Here is an 18,948-nt window from a genome sequence, read left to right as displayed (position 1 = left end):
CATAATTTTAGGGTTCTTGAACATGTCCATGAGAAAAGTTTGAGTGGGGTGTTCAGTTGGAAGATATTGGCACTGCCCAAGCTCTGCATTACTTTAAAGAGCAGGCCATGTGACGTTTGAGTAGCATGTTAGTGAAATCAGGACAAGGAGGGAACACAAAGCAACGTACTCCGAGCACTGCGCTGCCGATGTCTCTCTATCAGGTTTACTCCTCAATACACCACTAGTTTATTGCTCTTCTGGCCGCTATCGTTATTTTTTGACAAAATGAAGTCAAACAATACCGGACAAAAGTCTTTTTTTATTGTTATCGGCGTAGACAACCACATGGATGGTAACAGCACGAAAATGGAGATAGACAAACCAGCAAGTCAGTCAGACAACCATGGTACAAGCACCCTGATACATCCCATCATGAGAGCTCTCCAAAGCAGATCCCCCAATCCACAGCACGAATGGCGATTTCTCACCATCGCAGGCGGTGCACAGGTAGGGCTGGCTGGCTGAGGCAAACGGCCAAGCCAGAGTCTTCTCGATACTCAAGAACCTGCTCGTTGGTCCTGCACAAAGTCTGCGGCCCACACGGGCAGTAGGCTCGCCGTGCGATCAACTTGTAAACAGTCTGGTTGCCAGCAAAACAAAATTGTGTTATCGCAAACAGCTGTAACCAATTACGTCTAAATCGCGATGCTGACGCTCACATTGCTCCAACACCCACCCCTCCCTTCAAGGAAGAGGTGGAAAGGAAAAAAAAAAATTAAAACTTTCTGCATTTGGAACCACAACGCGTTGACCACTGCCCTGCGTGACCACTTCCGCGCCAGTTTTCTACATAAAAAGCCTTCACACTCTAGTGCACTCGGAAGCAGAGCAATGTATACTTAAAACACGTACAAGAGGAAAAAAAAAATTTTTTTCTTTTTAAAATCTATCGTACCATCAAAGTTTGAATTACTGAGAAAAATAGGCTGATACAATAGTCTATAAACACGGCAGAACTGCACAAAGGTTTAACAGGTGGTACAAGGTTTGGCAAGCATCACAGACTGCATACACAATGTACACAAGCCAAAGAAAGAGTTAAAAAACAAAAAAAAAAAAAACAAAGAAACAATACCTGTTCACTAACAGTCATAATACTTGCAGAAAAAGAAGTAGTAGTAGTAACTTTCAGCCACTGTGCACGTAGAGAAAGCATTTACACTCGTCTGAGCTTTATTCCTCATACCCTCGTGGCTGCGTTGTGGCCACTTGCTATCATGGCTGTTGTACGATTCATAGCCTCGTCCTTTATAGCAGCTTCGCAATAAAGCCGAACATATCTTGGCAGTACAAAAAGTCCAGCCCAGAAACCATGCGTCACTTATTGCTACATCTTTCGTTTATCGTTTGTTTGTTTGTTTGTTTAAGCTTGCACCCAACAGCATAACATCTTTTCAGCTTTTATATTATTTAAGAAAAAAAACAAAAACAACAACTATTACATTCCAGGTTGCTGGGAACCCTTCGGGTCTCAGTGCAAACGAAACCCCGAGCAAAAGCGAGAGTTACTCCGGAGCATGGCACGGTTACCACCCCGAGCGCTTCTGGAACGAAAGGTCAGGAGGCAGAAACGGACGATGGCCTCGTCGAGCTGCCGAGCGAGCTCTTAACCACGCTCACTGCAAAAGGGCTGCCAGTTTCTCATGTACACCAGCTTTGGGTTAAACTCCTTGCTCGACTCGAAAAAAACCTTTTCGAAACAATGCTTTTACATGAAGCTGCCTGCCAACAGCAAGGTAGGATTGGGAGGGGGAGTGGGGGAGGGGGGGGTGGGTGGAGGACTTCTTTCAATGCCCAGTCACGACCGCCGTTTAAAAGGAATTGAACTAAAGTGGCAATCACTACAAAACATCGTTAAAAAAAATAAAAAAAAAAGGTTTGAGACAACGAGATGCATACAAGGCCAGAGACGATTAGCACCAAGCCCAGTCAGATGAGCACGATATCTGCTGGCGACTCATCCTCTCTATCAGCAAGTTAAAACACTGTCCAGTTCTACGTCGCAGAGAAAAATAAAACCGAGCAAAAACATTAAGGGGAGAGAGAGACAGAGAGACAGACAGACAGACAGACAGACAGACAGACAGACAGACAGACAGACAGACAGACAGACAGAGAGAGACAGACAGACAGACAGACAGACAGACAGACAGAGAGAGAGAGAGGGATGACAGAGAGACAGACGACAGAGAGACAGACGACAGAGACAGAGACGACAGAGACAGACAGAGAGAGAAAAGGACAACCACAGGAAAAACAAACAAAACAACAACAAAAAAAACATTTTGCTCTTGCCATTACAATGAAAGCAGCTTTTGGTGGGAGTACCATGTGAGAATGTATTTACAAGATAACTAAAATAACGACACACCTCCCCTTCACAATGATCGTAAAAGCATAAAGAATGCGGACAACATTTGCTCCATCTGCATCAGATGAGAAATTGGCTCATGTCACAAAGCACACAATGGAAACCAAGAATCTGGTGGAAAGCAGGCAGAAATGAAAAGTTTCCGATCGTTGAGTCTTTTATTTTGCCAGCACCTGATGGAGATTTGCACCGCAAGGTCTGTGGCAAGGCCACGGAGCAGAGCACGGCCTACCCATGAGTGAGATCGTAGCACCACGACGAAAAGGCATGTGAATTGCCAATGGGGCTCGATGGGTTCCTTTCAACTTCTGCCCATCTTCCACAAAATGGCAGTCTTTCGGTTCTTAAAAGGTATTCGCTCAATATGACAAGTTGGTCTCTGGTTCACAGAGAGATACTTCTCCCGCTCTGCACCCTCCCTGTCCCCTTCCAGACCCCAACCTCCTCTTCCACACCATTCCAGAGTAACAAGTACCTTGCTTGCGTTGCGGCAGAAAATCGAAAATGGAATGGCCCTACTTACAAATTCACTTGTGACGAATCCTGTCCCGAGAGCAAGATTACCTTAAAACAAAGAAGGTGCAACTTTGAATATGGTGAGTACTTCCTCAAGAATATGTACACAAGTCTCTTCGCTGCTGCCTGCGAGGCGTGGACAGGTTGCAGAAAGCGTTAGTGGGCAACACCAGCCACGACGCGACGGCTGTGGAATCGAGGCGGTGACGGCATCGAGTCAAAAGTGGGAACGTTTTCCACCGGCTGGACCATTCACCGACGAGCAGAGCCCTGCTGGGCGTGCACGGGGTGAGAGAGCGTAACGTTGAGAGAGTCGTTGTGCTGCACGAGAGACGTCTGCTGGTAATGCAGCACCAGCTCACGCAGAGAGCCGTAAAGGTTGTAGGGCTCGGCAAAACCGTAACCGGTGGTTGTACTGAAGATCATGCAGTGCTTCACTTCGGAATCCACACTAGACAAAAAAAAGGAAAAAGAAAAAAAAAATCCAATTGGTGAGAAGCGTGTACGATACAGCCAAAAAATAAAAACCCCCAAAGGATTTGGAAAACATGGCTAATCTTACCAGCATTCATGACTTAAAATCGGCGATGTTGATATTTAATTTCTTGGAACCCATGAGCTGCCTTCCTACGTTTGATCAAAACAAACGTGTTCGAATTCATCGATTCGTTTCTAAAAAAAGACAATGCGGCTCCATACATTTCCAAAGGGGAAAAGGGGAGTAGATCAAGGTGCCAAAACAGGTGGAAGTTGTTGTTATTGCCTTTAGGACGCGGCTCTTGGACACATTTGTCCTTGTTTTTTTTTTTTTCCTTCTGCATCCATCTTTTTCACACCTTGCATTCTCCCTGACCCCTCATCATTCCCCACATCCCTCAACATGCTCCACCTATTTTCTCCCTCAGCCCTGCTGTTGGCATTTTCCCCCTCCTTCTGATGTTCCTTTTGTTGCGTCCTGAGTTCTGGTTCTTCCACGAGCCTCGAAGATGTACAAAAATAAAAAATAAAAATCTTCGCTCGAGGAGTCATGAACTTCAAAATAATTTAATCAGCTGACCCAGCATAAATGAAAAGCTAAATGGCTTTTGGTTAAAGGATCATAAGTAGCAAAATTGTTGGGGTGGCACAGAAGGAGAAGTGGGAGGTACAGTACTCACACAACGGAGCAGGCATAGCAACCCTTCTTGCTACTTTCTCGTATGAGGAACGTTCCGTTGGCTCGGCCACGCAGGAGGTCCTCTGCCCGCTGGCGCATTATATTTCCAACGTACCAAGTCTTCTCGTCGTGGTGTGGGAGGTTTTCCTCGTCCTCGATCATAGCGTATGGGCTGGGGGAGGCAACGGGATAAGTAAGGGGATGTCGAAGCCGAGTCGTGGTGTGCGAGAGCAGGGCGTTATGGAGCAGGTAACACCCGATCCATTGCACATTGTTACAAATGCAAGCGGACGCAACATAACCACAATCAAGGGGCTTTCTGATTCACAACGCATGCACACGCACACCTCTCGCTGTGCAGCGGACAGGCGAGCAAAGTGCACTGTTGGAAGGAAGTACACAAAGCAAAGTACAGTCATAACCAAAATGTCTTGCCAAACTTGATCATCTCAAACGCCATCTCTGCCAAAAGTGCAAACCAGAAAGCAACTTACTCCTCTGTGTTCTCATTCCTGATTCCAAGCCACTCATTTATCTTTTTCTGCCTCACACCCTTGTGGTTCAGCCAACTGTTGAAAACGAAGGGCACGAACATTGGTGAGCAAGGAGGCAGAAGGAAAGGAAAAAAAACAAGCAAAAAGAAAACGACCAAATTTTTTAAAAGGTTCCACGGGGCATAGAGGAATGCTCGGAACACTGGGGCAACACCGTTTCCAAACACAAGAGCATGTCACGGAGCAAATTTTGAAGACGAGCAGGGTATACATACACAAGGTACTGGTCTCGCATCTTGCGGAGCTGGATGAGATCTGGCTTGATGCTGTTCATGCGCTTGTCAATTTCCCGGTTTTCTGAGGCCTGGTTTGCCAGATCCTGTTCAAGGCGTTTCTTGCTATCGCAGATCTCGTTAAGACGAGACTGTAGTTTTTCGTAGTTGAGAACAATCCTGTTCAGGGAGATTTGACAATGAAAATAAAAATCGTAAGTACAAGAATATTTTACTACTTTTTTGGCTAAGGTTCACAAAACGGAATCTATACAGCACATGGTGGATGCTGCTGCCGCCACAAAACATCCACACACCTTTACACAAATTACATGGACATGCCAATACAGTATATTGGATTTACATAGATCTAGGATCTGAAAATCATGAGATTAGAAATCAGATGGCACACCAACAATGCCAAGCACAACTTGTATTGTTCACAAGAACAACTTATTTTACCAGAAAATATTTTTGGTATTTCAGCAGATCAACATAGAAACAGCTGCTAAATGGTTCGCTAAAGAGAGAAGATGGCCACCAGTGAGCACATACCTCTCAATCTCCCTCTCATTGCCCTCACGCTTGAAGCGCTCAATGTACTCCTTGGTGTAACGCTCCTGTGTGTGCCTCTGCTCCTCAAATATCTTGATAGTCTCATTGAAAGCCTCGATGGCAGTGCGCTTCATCTGAATCTCCTGCGGGTTGGGAGGAGGAGGAAGAGGAGGAGACAAAATGAAGGACAACCAGGATTAGGTAAGAATAACTTGACGAAAAGACAAGGAGACAAGGAGGTGTGAATTCCAGAATTCACAAACTGAACAAATACACTAGAAATGGTTTTCTTGGCTAGAGACAATCCTCTACTAAAAGTCATGTCATGTTATGTTCAACGTTGTGGCCTTCAAGTGCAATGCAGACAAGTCCCAGGTAAGAGAACCACACGCACAGATTTGTGGTCCGTACACATACCTGGGAGGTACGTGTGAATTCCTCATAGAGCTTATCGTACTCTCGGCTCTTCTCTTGGAACTGGCTGTGAAGTTCGTGGAGTTTCTTTCCTACTGCCTCGATGGAGTCCTCTTTAACCACTTGGTCCTGCTGATACTTCGAGACCGGGAAGAGAAGCCGCACATCGAGCTTTGGATTGTACTGCGCTAAGGACTCATGTCGATAGTGATTGATAAGTTCTACCACAGACGTGAAGGTCAGTGGGTCAGAGAAACCGTACAGAGAGTCCCGGTGGAATATCTTGATAAGCTTGTTATTCCCGCCTTTCCTGTGGGATTAAAAAAGGGAAGGAGAGACAGGGGAAAACCCAAAACGTGATGCCATGTTCTCGACCACGACATCAAGGTAGTTAAAGCTCAGTGTATGACTGAGGTTCCGCTTCCACTTCCCCTTTAATTTGATTAGAGCGGTTACGTGATGTTTTGAACTCAAAAGCCCAATTTCAGAGAAAATTCCACTCACGATAGCGAGCACTACAGAATAATGCGTCACTGCATCATTTATAGCTTTTCTATCACTGCCTTTCTCCCACACAACTGCAAACAAAGGGACAGGCACAATGACAAAAAAGAGGTAGGGTTGAGGAAAAAAATAACAAACTACCAGTAAAGTAGATGCTGCAGCTACAATGGAAATCCTGCTATGCAGCTTGGATTACCATTGGAAATGAAGCGTTACAGACGACATACAACAAATGTGTATATGTATGTATGTATGTATGTATGTATGTATGTATGTATGTATGTATGTATGTATGTATGTATGTATATATATATATATATACATATACATATATATATATATATATATATATATATATATATATATATATATATACATATACATATATATATATATATAAATAAATCCCCCCCACAAAAAAAATCATTCCATATTTCATGTGTCCCCCAATGTTGATTGCATAAGGAAAGTTGTTCAATTTATCATCAATCATTTTGTATGCAGCCTGTAGCTGCTGGTTGCATCGTTGCTGGGAGCAGGCTTACAAAGTTTCGTTTAAAAAAATAAAAGGAGCACAAATTAGATTTTTTTTGGTATTTAATCTTTACATCACACCTCGAGGGGCAAGGTCACAATTAGACTGCTCTTGCCCCTTGCCATGTGGTGATCATAACTACCAAGTTTGATTAATTTCTGCCCAACCGTTTCGGAGTAAATAGCGCAACGGATAGACAGAGTCGATTGTAATATCCCATTAATATTTTTTTAAAGCATGGGGATAATGATGGACCACTTTTATTTGTCTATTCCCCCCAGTTGACACAATTAGTAGTGGTGTTGTGGGTAGGAGGTTATTCTTAAAAACTATCAGAGAAAAGAAGGCTCAGAGTGAGGAAGAGTACATATAAATAAAGATAAAATACCATGACATCACGTTATGCTTGGGACTTCAAAACCAACCTGAGTGTAAGAGTGTAGTCGCCCTGCATCTTTGTGGATGCGTCCCGGACAAGGAACGTCCCATCTGGCGTGTTCCTCAACTTCTCGTTTACTTCCTCCCTGCATGGTGAGCAGTGTTAAAGCACGCATTCATGCGAGCCACTGCACAAATGTGAAGACTTTTCCAGGCTGAATAGTAACTGCCAATGCATTGTTTGAAAAGTATACTTTTATTCCATGTAGGAGTAATGATATCCGGTTAGTAACTTAAGGTTCAGAGGATCAAACTCTGAAAAAGTACCTTCAACCCCCCCCCCCGCCCCCCCAAATCATATCATGAGCGAAGACCGCAACATAAAAGTTCCGATTTTGACATCCAACATTAAGAAAATAAATCCATAAATCTTAAAAACAACAAAACAAATAAATACTCAAAAAGTTAGAGAATCACAGGTCATTGCAAACACATTCCCCACACAATGTATTGCAATATTCTTCTTTTTAAAGATTTTAACTTGCAAGATGATTTTTGACCTTTATTACTTGGAAACACCACCATGAAGGTATAAACTTCCACTAATATTGTTCAAATAGGCAAATACCAAACAATTATGCATTAAGGAAATACGCATATCATTTCCTTCTTAATTCAAAGAACAAATGCTTTTGAAAGTTCTGTGCTGCTGAAGAATGCAATGATGTGTATCAATGATGCAAATCTCTTGATGTGAATGTCATGCGTAATCGGATAGCACCGTCACCAGTGGGGGTGAGGAGGAAAAGTTCCTCCTTCCAGTGGTTTTTTTTTGTTTTTTTAACACGAAGGACCAAATTTACAAGAGCTTTAAGAGTTGGATGCCAATCGCCGAAGAGTGATTCTATTATCTAATGTGCGATCAAAACCTAATCACAAGTGTTTAAATAACAAAGAAACTTTCACATGATGATGAGGGTTTGTTTAAAGCCTTGAAGTAAGCACCAGGCAAAAATGATGTCGTGAGAGCTGGAGTTGTACTCCCATATACTTCCTGGCAGTTTGTTAACTTTTGACGTTACAATAATCTGCACATAATTATTCCTCAATGCCAGAGTTAAAACCATAGTTGGTTACAGTTCTAATTACAGTATTCTACAGAGAATAACTCTATAATACTAGAGTTAAAACTATAGTTGGTTGCAGTTATAATTACAGAATTCTGCAGATAATTACTCCATAATACTAGAGTTAAAACTATAGTTGGTTACAGTTCAAGTTACAGCATTCTGCAGATAATTACTCCTTAATAGTAGAGTTAAAATGATAGTTGGTGACAGTTCTAACTAGAACTGTCACTTTATAACTGCTGGCAGTGATGACCGGGTACCCAGATGTCCGGCTTCGATATAAATACCACCTCATGAGGCCCCACATGTTTCTCTACGATGTGGGATTCACAAGTTATGGAACGAGGAACAAGCCACGTTCCATCTATCTATTTTGCACACAGTTGACCATTTTTCCTGGAGCCATCATAGGTATCAATTGAATTGCTATTCCTGTACCCTCAAACGCATGCAGGTGCAGCCAAGCGAGCTTTCTGGAATGTTTTTTTTTATTTTTAAGTTCACAGATTCAAATAAGTAAATAATTCTGGCTGACAAACCGTGTGCCCAATTGGGTTAAAATTTTAAAGCTACGTTTCCCATGCCGGCTGGAGTATAATTGTGAAGTTTTGCATATATTGATGTAGCGGTTCCAGAGTAAATATTACTTAATATTTTTCCTTCAATCGAACATGGCTGCCAAACCATGGGGCCGATCGAGTTGAAATTTAAACCTTTCATTCCACATGACTGCTCCATCATAACTGTGAACATTCATATTTATTGATGCAGCAGTTACAGAGGAAACATTAATTAATATTTTTCCTCAAATACAATATGGCTGACAAACGATGTGTCGTACATCAAAAGGAGGGAGAATTTTTGTTCATCATGGAGAGGCGGTCATACATGTAAAGTTTTGCCTCGATCTGTTCAGACGTTTCAGAGAAGACTTTTAAAGATATTAATTTTCAATCCAATATGGCTGCCATACCACGTGACAGATTACATCATAAATTTAAATTCTCCCTCTAATGGGATAGTGGATCATGCTTGTTAACTTTCATGTTGATCGGACAAGGTACGTTTTTCGATCCAAGATGGCCTCTAAACCATGTGACTTGACATAATTTTTAGCGTATAAGCAGACATGGTGGTATATGATAGTTGCCAAGATAAGTGGTTACAGAGAAAACATTATTTAATATTTTTCTTGAATCCAACATGGTTGCCAAACCATGTGACCAAAGAATAAGAAATTAACAAGCCTATATTCCCTACCCAAGGAGAATACATTTGTGAAGTTTCCCCTTGATCTGACCAGCCATTCTGGAGATGTGGGAAGGTTTTAGGGCAAATTGAATATGGCCGCCAAACCATGTGACCTATCAATTAGAAATTAACAAACGTGTAAAACGATGTCTTGGGGAATGTGTGTGTGAAGTTTTGCCTCAATCTAGCCTGCCGTTCTGGAGAAGAAGATTGTTAAAATTTATTAATTTTCAATCTAATAAGGCTGATTAACCATGTGACCTATGACATCATAAATTTACATTCTGCCTCTAATGGTGTCGGGGAACACGTTTGTGAAGTGTCGTGTTAATCGGATAAGGTGCGATTTTCTATCCAAGATGGCCACCAAACCATGTGACGACGTCATAATTTTACCATATATGCACACATCGTGGAAGATGACAGCTGAAAATTTTCACTTCGATAGGTTAAGTAGTTCCAGAGAAAACATTATTTAATATTTTTCAAAATCCAACATCGCTGCCAAACCATGTGACCTATCAATTATTCATTAACAAACTTATATCCACTACCCAAGGAGAATAGGTTTGTGAAGTTTCCCCTTGATCTGACAAGCCGTTCTGGAGAAGATGTTTGAAAGTTTTAGGGTAAATTCAATATGGCCGTCAAACCATGTGAGTGATCAATAAGAAAGTAACAAACTTGTAAAATAATTTCATGGGGAATGTGTTTGTAAAGTTTCGCCTCAATCTGTCCAGCCATTCTGGAGAAGATGTTTTTAATTTTTTTTTTTCAAAACAAGATGGCTGCCAAAGCAAGTCACCTATGACGTAATAATTTTTTTATATGTTGAATTGTTGTGTAGATGACGCTCAAGAAATTTCAGATTTTTCCCGTGCAGTGTTCTATTTGACGAATTTTCACCGGGATACCGCTTCACCGATGATGTCACGAAAAACCACCCGTTTTCCCCATGGGGAGATCATTAAAATGTATGAAGCGAATTTTTTTTTTCCATTGCACAGTTTGAGATAGAGGTTCAAATTTTTTTTGGTTTATTCAAGATGGCACCCATATCATGTGACCTATGATGTCATCATTATCAATCAAGTATGCTATCAAAAAAGATACGTACGACGGTGAAAATTTGTCAATCGGACTTACCGTTCCCGAGAAAATGATTTTTAAAGCGAAAACATCTGCAAATTGCCGGCGGAAAAAGAAAAGTAATAAATAAACAGAAGAAAAACAATAAGTTACCCAGTCCATTACACTGGGTACTCTAATTACAGTATTCTGCAGATAATTACTCTTGAATACTGGAGTTAAAACTACAGTTGGTTACAGTTCTAATTGGAGTATTCTGCAGATAATTATTCCTTAATACTAGAGTGAAAACTACAGTTGGTTACAGTTCTATGTCAGTATTCTGCAGATAATTACTCCTTAGGCCTAAGTCACATTTGCTCTACGGCGAGGATACGGCGGCCGTACGCCCTCTGAATTGACAGAAACGTGCGGCGGCCGCAGAGTTTCTGCGGTGGCCTCAGGGTGGCCCTACGCCGTTTGGCTATATTTTACAGGTCGTAAGTTCACCGTGGAATTATAACGCGGAGTTATAACTTTTTTCATTTCTACGTTCGCCGTAGCAATTAGACAAGCCGAAAAAAAAACTGGTTAAAAAAAGTAATAAAATTAACCCATTCGTTACCGTCCATCTGGCCGCACGTTCGCCTTAGGGCCCCCCTGCGGTTGCCTTGCGGGCACCTTGAGGCTACCTTGCGTCTGCCTTGAAAATTCTATGGCCGCCGCAGGGCCCCCTTAAGGTCACCGTGCGACATCAAATCAAAGACCGTACGGCAACCCCACGTTTTCAGTCTCCACAATTTCTAAGACCTAGGCCTAAGTCACATTTGCTCTACGGCGAGGATATGGCGGCCGAATGCCCTCTGAATTGACAGAAATGTGCGGTGGCCGCAGAGTTTCTGAGGTGGCCTCAGGGTGGCCCTACGCCGTATGGCTATATTTTACAGGCCGTAAGGTTGCTATGGAATTATAACGCGGAGTTGTAACTTTTTTCATTTCTACGTTAGCCGTAGCAATTCGACAAGCCAAAACAAAACAACTGGTAAAAAAAAAAAAAAACTAATTAAACCCACTCGTTACCATCCGTCTGGCCACACATTCGCCTTAGGACCCCCTTGTGGTCCCCCTGCGGTCGCCTTGCGTCTGCCTTGAAAATTATATGGCCGCCGCAGGAGCGCCCTAAGGTCACCGTGCGACATCAAATCAAAGACAGTACGGCAACCCCACGTTTTCGGTCTCCACAATTTATAAATGCGCCGTGCAGCTCCCCGAAAAATAAAAACATATGTGACTGCTACATTGTGTGACTGTGGAAATACTGCGGCCGCCGTATAATTGCTCGTGGCCGTAGATTTTGGAGACCCCACGGCCGCCGTGGAAAATGTGACCAAGGCCTTAATACTAGAGTTAAAACTACATTTGGTTACAGTTCTAATTACAGTATTCTGCAGAGAATTACTCCTTCATACGAGAGTGAAAACTACAGTTGGTTACAGTTCTATGTCAGTATTCTGCAGATAATTACTCCTTAATACTAGAGTTAAAACTACATTTGGTTGCAGTTCTAATTACAGTATTTTGCAGATAATTACTCCTCAATACTCGAGTTAAAACTACATTTGGTTATAGGTCTAATTACAGTATTCTGCAGAGAATTACTCCTTAATACTTAACTGGAGTTAAAACGATGATTACAGTTTTCATTAAGGTAGTCTGCAGAGAATAACTCCATAATACTAGAGTGAAAACTACAGTTGGTTACAGTTCTATGTCAGTATTCTGCAGATAATTACTCCTTAATACAAGAGTTAAAACTACATTTGGTGACAGGTCTAATTACAGTATTCTGCAGAGAATTACTCCTTAATACTGGAGTTAAAACTATAGTTTGTTACAGGTCTAATTACAGTATTATACAGAGAATGACTCCATAATACTTGAGTTAAATCTATAGTTGCAGTTTTAGTTACAGTTCTAATTAGTCGTCTGTCAAGAATTACTCCTTAATACTGGAGTTAAAATTATAGTTGGTTTCAGGTCCAATTACAGTAGTCTGCAGAGAATAACTAAAGTAAAGGGACATATAAGAATTGCAAGGCATATAATTCATAGTTTCATGGGACATTTGCATGAATTAGCTCAAGAGGGGGCAGAAGAGGATAGGAACAGGGCAGTTCACCAACATGCATTGAGAATCTTTGTGGATAGATGCAATCCTCTGAGAAGTAGGACAATATCAAATTTGTCTGGCATAGACTCTGAGGAATCATTTTGTTGGCTGCTGAATCTGGTGCAACAAACGCCTTTCATAAATTCGGTCCAATGTCTCATGGTGGAGCTGACAGAGATGCGCACGCGCACATGCACGCAAACTGGGAGAGATGCCATCACTTCCCCGGGCACTCTGGGTACTAGCGACAGCGCAACAATGGCACTGCTTTTCTCACTACATGCAGTGAGAATTTCCTCAGGAACAATTTCCTTCTCATGGATGCAAACCTAAAGTTATCCTTTGAAATGCTGAATGTCAAGCAAGGAAGCAGCACGTACCATTTTAAAAGTTTTTGGTACCATTAATGAGGTATGAACAACACCCTACTCTCAGACTCGGAGCAGACACTCTAATCATTATACCACCAAGTCTAAGTTTCAGAGTGTAGTCGTGGGTTCTTCCAAATAAAAGTATAAACAAATGCAAAAACTTCAAAGAGCTGGTTACACAAATCAGGAATATTTCTATTAAATGATGAGATGTTATGACATAACCACACTTCAAAAGTAATCAATAAAAAAATTGCTTTTTTGTTCATTAAAAATTGTTATAAATTTTATCCTAACGGTGGAACTTTGCAGGTAAAGGTTATGAGAACAAGCATCTCAAATCAAATCGATACAAAGTAGGAAACACTAGGTTGTTGCACTGGGACATGACAAGTACCGGAATGAACTGGCAAGGATGATGCGCATTTCACATTTGTTAAAATGGTGTCGATTTGAGAACACCATCGTGCTCTGCAAATTCAATCAAGAGTATACATTACGGATCTGTCTTTGATTGCCGGTTGCTGGACATGTCAACTTACTCGTTGTACCAAAGTAGAGATAATCTACCAACATGGATCTTTCTCATGCTCGATATCCAATTTCAAACTTTACGTCGGGACACTGATGGCGCGTTTGCAATCCGGGCATCACCGATTGGTTGTAATCTCCTTGAGCGGGTGTCAGAAGGTAGAACAGTGTCATGCCACGGAGCAAATATTAAACTTTGTTTTATGTTGTTGTTGATCACATTTTGAGGACCAACCTGTGATCTTGCTCAATCACTGAACCACAGACAGCCTCCAATTGTCTGGAATTAACATTCTCACCTGAATGACTGCACCAGACCGACCGTGCCAGGCAGGTATTTTGTGGATCTTTTGAAGTTTTCAGTTGGTTCTCGAAACCTTTTCATTTTCCATGTGTCCAACATGCCTCACGCGTGGAATCTTTATAAGAGAGGATAGACTCCTCCAGGCTCCAGCTTACCTATTAAATCTCCAATTTGTCTGGAACTTGGTTTACTGTTGTTTCTTGGGCCGTCAGAAGCACTTCAGCTTCTTGCTTCGGTAAGGAACTCTGTCTCACCGAAGTAGAGATCTTCCTCACCAGAGAAGGTGCACTCTTTATACTTTTCGGCACTCTTCCCAGCTCCTCCGTGTGGCCGCACAGACTTGGGTTCAATCCCTGCACTTAGTAGTGCATAGTGTTCCACTTTACTTGCTCAATAACCCTCAATCTATTCTAAGTTGTTCCATCCAATGAATCTCCCAAGCACTTCCTCTCGCCAACCCACCCTTCATTCATTCTCTCATACTCCTACACATGTACTGGAAAGATGTGTGTGTGTGTGTGTGTGTGTGTGTGTGTGTGTGTGTGTGTGTGTGTGTGTGTGTGTGTGTGTGTGTGTGTGTGTGTGTGTGTGTGTGTGTGTGTGTGTGTGTGTGTGTGTGTGTGTGTGTGTGTGTGTGTGTGTGTGTGTGTGTGTGTGTGTGTGTGTGTACACGAGGTCTCATGTATATCTGAGAAGTGGCTAAGTCGCTGCAATCATGGCATTATCGTGGGGGACCAAGGTGTCCTTCGGACATGCATCTTCACAGTTTACAAAAAACATTATAGAAGTAAAATAAAACATTACACTGACCTGGATATGTCACCCCAGTACCACTCCGCATCTTGCAGGTTTGTGCTGTTTGTCTCCTTGACTCCATTGTTGTTGGCCAGCGGGGCCGGTGTCTTTGGGGGCTTTGGAGGCAGCGCTAAAAAAATAAAAAATAAAAAAAAAAATGCAGATAGTGGGGGTTAGGCATTTATTATTTTATTTGTATTTTTTTTTTTAATACAATAGCAAAAAACTGGAGGAGAAGGAGAAGAAGGAGGAGAAGGAAAAGGAAAAGGAGAAGAAGGAGAAGGAGAAGGAGAAGAAGGAGAAGGAGAAGGAGAAGGAGAAAGAGGAGAATAAGAATAAGAATCACCAACATTAAAGCTTGAAGCACACCCATCACCTATTTCCCTGCCTACAGATCAACCCCTTTCACCCCCTCAATCCTTCCAAGAGAACACAAAGAGGCTTTCAGGCAGCCTGCTCGTGTTGGCCAGGCATGCCACGAGCAGCCGCATCATGCTGCCTTTCAAAAGGCCTGGTGTTAGGCACAACGATTACACAAATGGAATCACGCAGGAATAAGCTAAAAGTAAAGCGTTAATGTTTGGACAAAGATTTGCATCAACAGAGTTTAAAAATCACGTCACTATTCTTACTTAAGGGGACTTTGGCACAGAACCAATTCATCCCAAGAATATCAAACTGTAAATATTCTGAACCGTGAACGTGAGAGTAAAATGTTACGCCCGGGTGGACGTATTTGCACCACATTGACCTAGTTATTTGAAGCTGTTGGAGGAAAACTATGCGAATCCCAGACTTCGTCTCCTTGAGTGTCCTTGCAAGCTACGGCGAACATTACCAGTGAAGAAATATACAAGCTTATATAATATTGGCAGGCTGGCTGACGGTCTGTTACAGGAAGTCAGGGAGAGGGGACAGCGTTGAATTACGAGGAACAGCATCAACTTCCTGAGTTAACCCAGTACACCGGAGCAGCACGCAACAGCGTGCCGTGGCATGCACAGACTCCATGAGAAGCAGAGAGAACTCGTTGCCAAAGCACCGATAGACATTTCCAGACTCTGAACAGCACACACGTCCATCTATCACTGAACATACTCCCCTCCCACCCCCAAAAAGGCAGCCATGGAGTTGCTTGTACGTTACCTTTGCTGCACGCACCATTCCGTTTTGATGAATCGTGATGGCCGCCTTCTCAGTGGTTTGGACCAAACTTGAAATGCAAATAAATTTTCTCACCGATAGTGGTCAATGGTTCATTACATATCGGCAAAACATACTTTGTCATGCATTCCAAAGACGTGTCGAAAATCCCATACACTGAGCAGAACCGGACAGCGAGTGGGAGATGGAGACGGCAAGGTATGTTGGGGTTCAAAGGGGGTACGTCTGCTCGGTGACCATCGATTTCTCAACCCTCTACACTTGGCACAGTGGAACACATTACTCACACGAGCCAATCCTATCTGCATTGATGACTCTGCTCCACCGGTACAGTGTCATGCTACTGTCTGTCACAGTCTTCTACAACTCTCAAACTCCCGTCGACCTCCTCATGACCGGCAAGATTCAATAACGTGCCAAAACAATCATTTCATATGCAGCCTATGGCTGCTGGTTGCATCATTGCTGGGAGTGCCGCTATTGCAGTTCCTGTTACTGGTAAACCGGTACTCATTTTGCTGACCTCGGAAGGAATATGTGCCGAGTCAACCCACCTGATGTTATTTAATAGCAAGGCAGGGCTCAAATTCAAGACCCTAAGATTTTAGGCCAGCCACCTAACAGCCAAAACAAATTATATATATACATATATACATATATACACATACAGTCGTGATCAGATCTTCATCCAAGTCCAAATAATACAGAAAGAGACACCGATTAAACAAATGGCACGCACATACATGCACACACTCATTCATTTATTGAACAAAATGATCCAACATTAAATTTCTTTGTCAGAAAAAGTATGTGCATCTCTTGGTGAATCAGTTCAATAAAAGAGGGTAATTAGTCAGGTGTTTCAACCAATGGGATGACAATCAGGTGGTCCTGCCCGAAATGAAAAACATAAACTTTGTTCGTCACCATCAGAGTCTGGTCTTCACCACACAGGGTTATGGATGCGTGTCATGCCTGATCAAAAGAAATTTATGAGGACCTCAGAAAAAAGTTGTCGACGCTCATCCGTCTGGAAAGAGTTACAAAACCATTTCTAAAGATGCTGGGCTCCACCAAGCCACTGTCAGGCATACAGTATACAAATGGTGAAAATTCAACACCATTGTTACTGTTTCCAGGAGCGGTCGTCCAACGAAAATCACTCCAAGAGCAAGGCATACAACAATCCAGGAGGTCCCAACGAACCCCAGGGAAACGTCTAAGGATCTGCAGGCCTCTCTTGCATTGGCTCTCAATGCACACTGTCAGTGTTCATGAATCCACAATCAAGAAAACACTGAACAAGAATGGTGTGCACGAGAGGATAACAAGGAAGAAAGCATTGCTCTCTAAGAAGAACATTGCCATCCACCTAAAGTTTGCCAAAGACCACCTGGATGATCCATAAGGCTATTGGAAGAATGTTCTGTGGACAGATGAGTCGAAAGCGGAACTTTTTGATTTAAATGAGAAACGTTATGTTTGGCAAAAACCAAACACCGCATTCCAACAACAGAACCCCATTCCAACCGTAAGGCATGTTGGTGGAGTACCATGGTTTGGGGCTGCTTTGCTGCTTCAGGATCTTCATGGATTGTACCAGCAACTTCCACAGGAGAATGTCGGGGCATCCATTTGTGAGGTGAAGCTTCACAGAAAGTTGGTCATGCAGCAAGCCAACGATCATAAACACACAAGTAAATCCACAACAGAATGTCTGAAGCAGAAGAGATTTTGCATTTTGGAATGGCCAAGTTAAAGTCCAGACCTAAACCCAATTAAAAATGTTGTGGCAGAACCGGACGGAAGTGAGCAGTTCATGCAAAAAAGCCCACAAATATCTCCGAGTTGAAGCAGTACTGCAAGGAATGGGCCAAAATTTCTCCAAGCCGATGTGCAGGACGAATCAAGAGTTCGAGGAAACGTTTGGTTGAAGTTATTGCTGCTCAAGGGGGTGCCACCACTTATTGTTAAGGTTCACTTACTCTATCCCTTGGTTTTTCAAACCCGGGGGCGCGACTCCAAGTGGGGTCACCGAGCAAATTTCGTGGGGTCGCAGGTGTCTGCTTGCAGCGAAAAAAAAAAAAATTATATTTTCGATCGGTGTTCGCTTTTACGAGATGTAATATAAACTGTTCGTTCAAAGTATGGGAACCGGCGCAACATGATGCTTGGAATGGGATCCAGCCGATGCGCGGGCTCGCTGAAGGGTGCTTCATTTTGGCGGGAAATTAGTGGTTTGATCCACGGCCTCTCAGACTTAGACTCTATCATAAACGTCTATTCACGTCTCCACGTACGACTCGAGACCTTATTTGTGATGGCAGCACCGGCCACCAGCAAATCGATAACTTTCTTACCAGGATAAATTTCTGGACCTTGGATTTTACTCCGTGGTGGATAAAAGTGGGGCACAGAGGCCTCAGTGTGTGATTTGTTTCGAAGTGCTTTCTACGGAGTCCATGAAACAAAATAAGTTGCAGAGGCATTTGACTACAAAACATGCGCCTTATTAGGATAAGGAGAGAGTGTTCTTTGAGAGGAAACTTCTTGCACTCAAGAATACGCATCTTGACAGAGAGGGTACATGCCATCAGACCAATTCTCGGGCATTCGAGGCCACGTATCGAGTGTCGCTCCATGTTGCCAAGACTAAAAAGTCTCACTCCATTGCGGAAGAACTCGTGCTGCCCTGAGCAAAGGACATGGTATCTCTGATGGTTGGGGAGGAAGCGGCAAAGAAACTGACAGTTATACCCCTCTCTGACAATACCATCCAACTCAGAATTGAAGATAAGAGTCTGGACGTAACGACTCAGGTCGTACAGAAGATCAAGGAATCGCAGTGGCACGCCATACAGTTGGACGAGTCCACTGATATCGCATCGTACGCGCAACTCATCGTCTGGGTCCGCTTCATCTAGGCT

At 42.7% G+C, this 18,948-nt stretch overlaps 1 protein-coding gene across 3 annotated transcripts in view; it reads right to left on the bottom strand.

Moving 5' to 3' along the window:
- Positions 1–281: 281 nt before the first annotated feature.
- Positions 282–18,948, bottom strand: part of LOC147025440 (phosphatidylinositol 3-kinase regulatory subunit gamma-like) — a 210,175-nt gene continuing 191,508 nt past the window's right edge. For all 3 annotated transcript variants that reach the window (XM_085886401.1, XM_085886403.1, XM_085886402.1), the window contains 8 exons: positions 14,873–14,987; positions 7,285–7,383; positions 5,824–6,130; positions 5,407–5,549; positions 4,855–5,031; positions 4,580–4,654; positions 4,087–4,257; positions 282–3,380 (listed from right to left, as the gene is read on the bottom strand). In XM_085886401.1, the coding sequence (XP_085742527.1) occupies positions 3,182–3,380; positions 4,087–4,257; positions 4,580–4,654; positions 4,855–5,031; positions 5,407–5,549; positions 5,824–6,130; positions 7,285–7,383; positions 14,873–14,987 (1,286 nt within the window). In that variant the 3' untranslated portion in view covers positions 282–3,181. The remainder of the gene's footprint in view (positions 3,381–4,086; positions 4,258–4,579; positions 4,655–4,854; positions 5,032–5,406; positions 5,550–5,823; positions 6,131–7,284; positions 7,384–14,872; positions 14,988–18,948) is intronic.

This window comes from Eptatretus burgeri, chromosome 6 (genome assembly GCF_056783735.1).
Source record: "Eptatretus burgeri isolate ZD-2024b chromosome 6, Ebu_testis_v1, whole genome shotgun sequence".
Lineage (NCBI taxonomy): Eukaryota > Metazoa > Chordata > Myxini > Myxiniformes > Myxinidae > Eptatretus > Eptatretus burgeri.
Note: the sequence above shows the minus strand (reverse complement) of the source record. Positions and strands in the feature narration are given on the sequence as shown.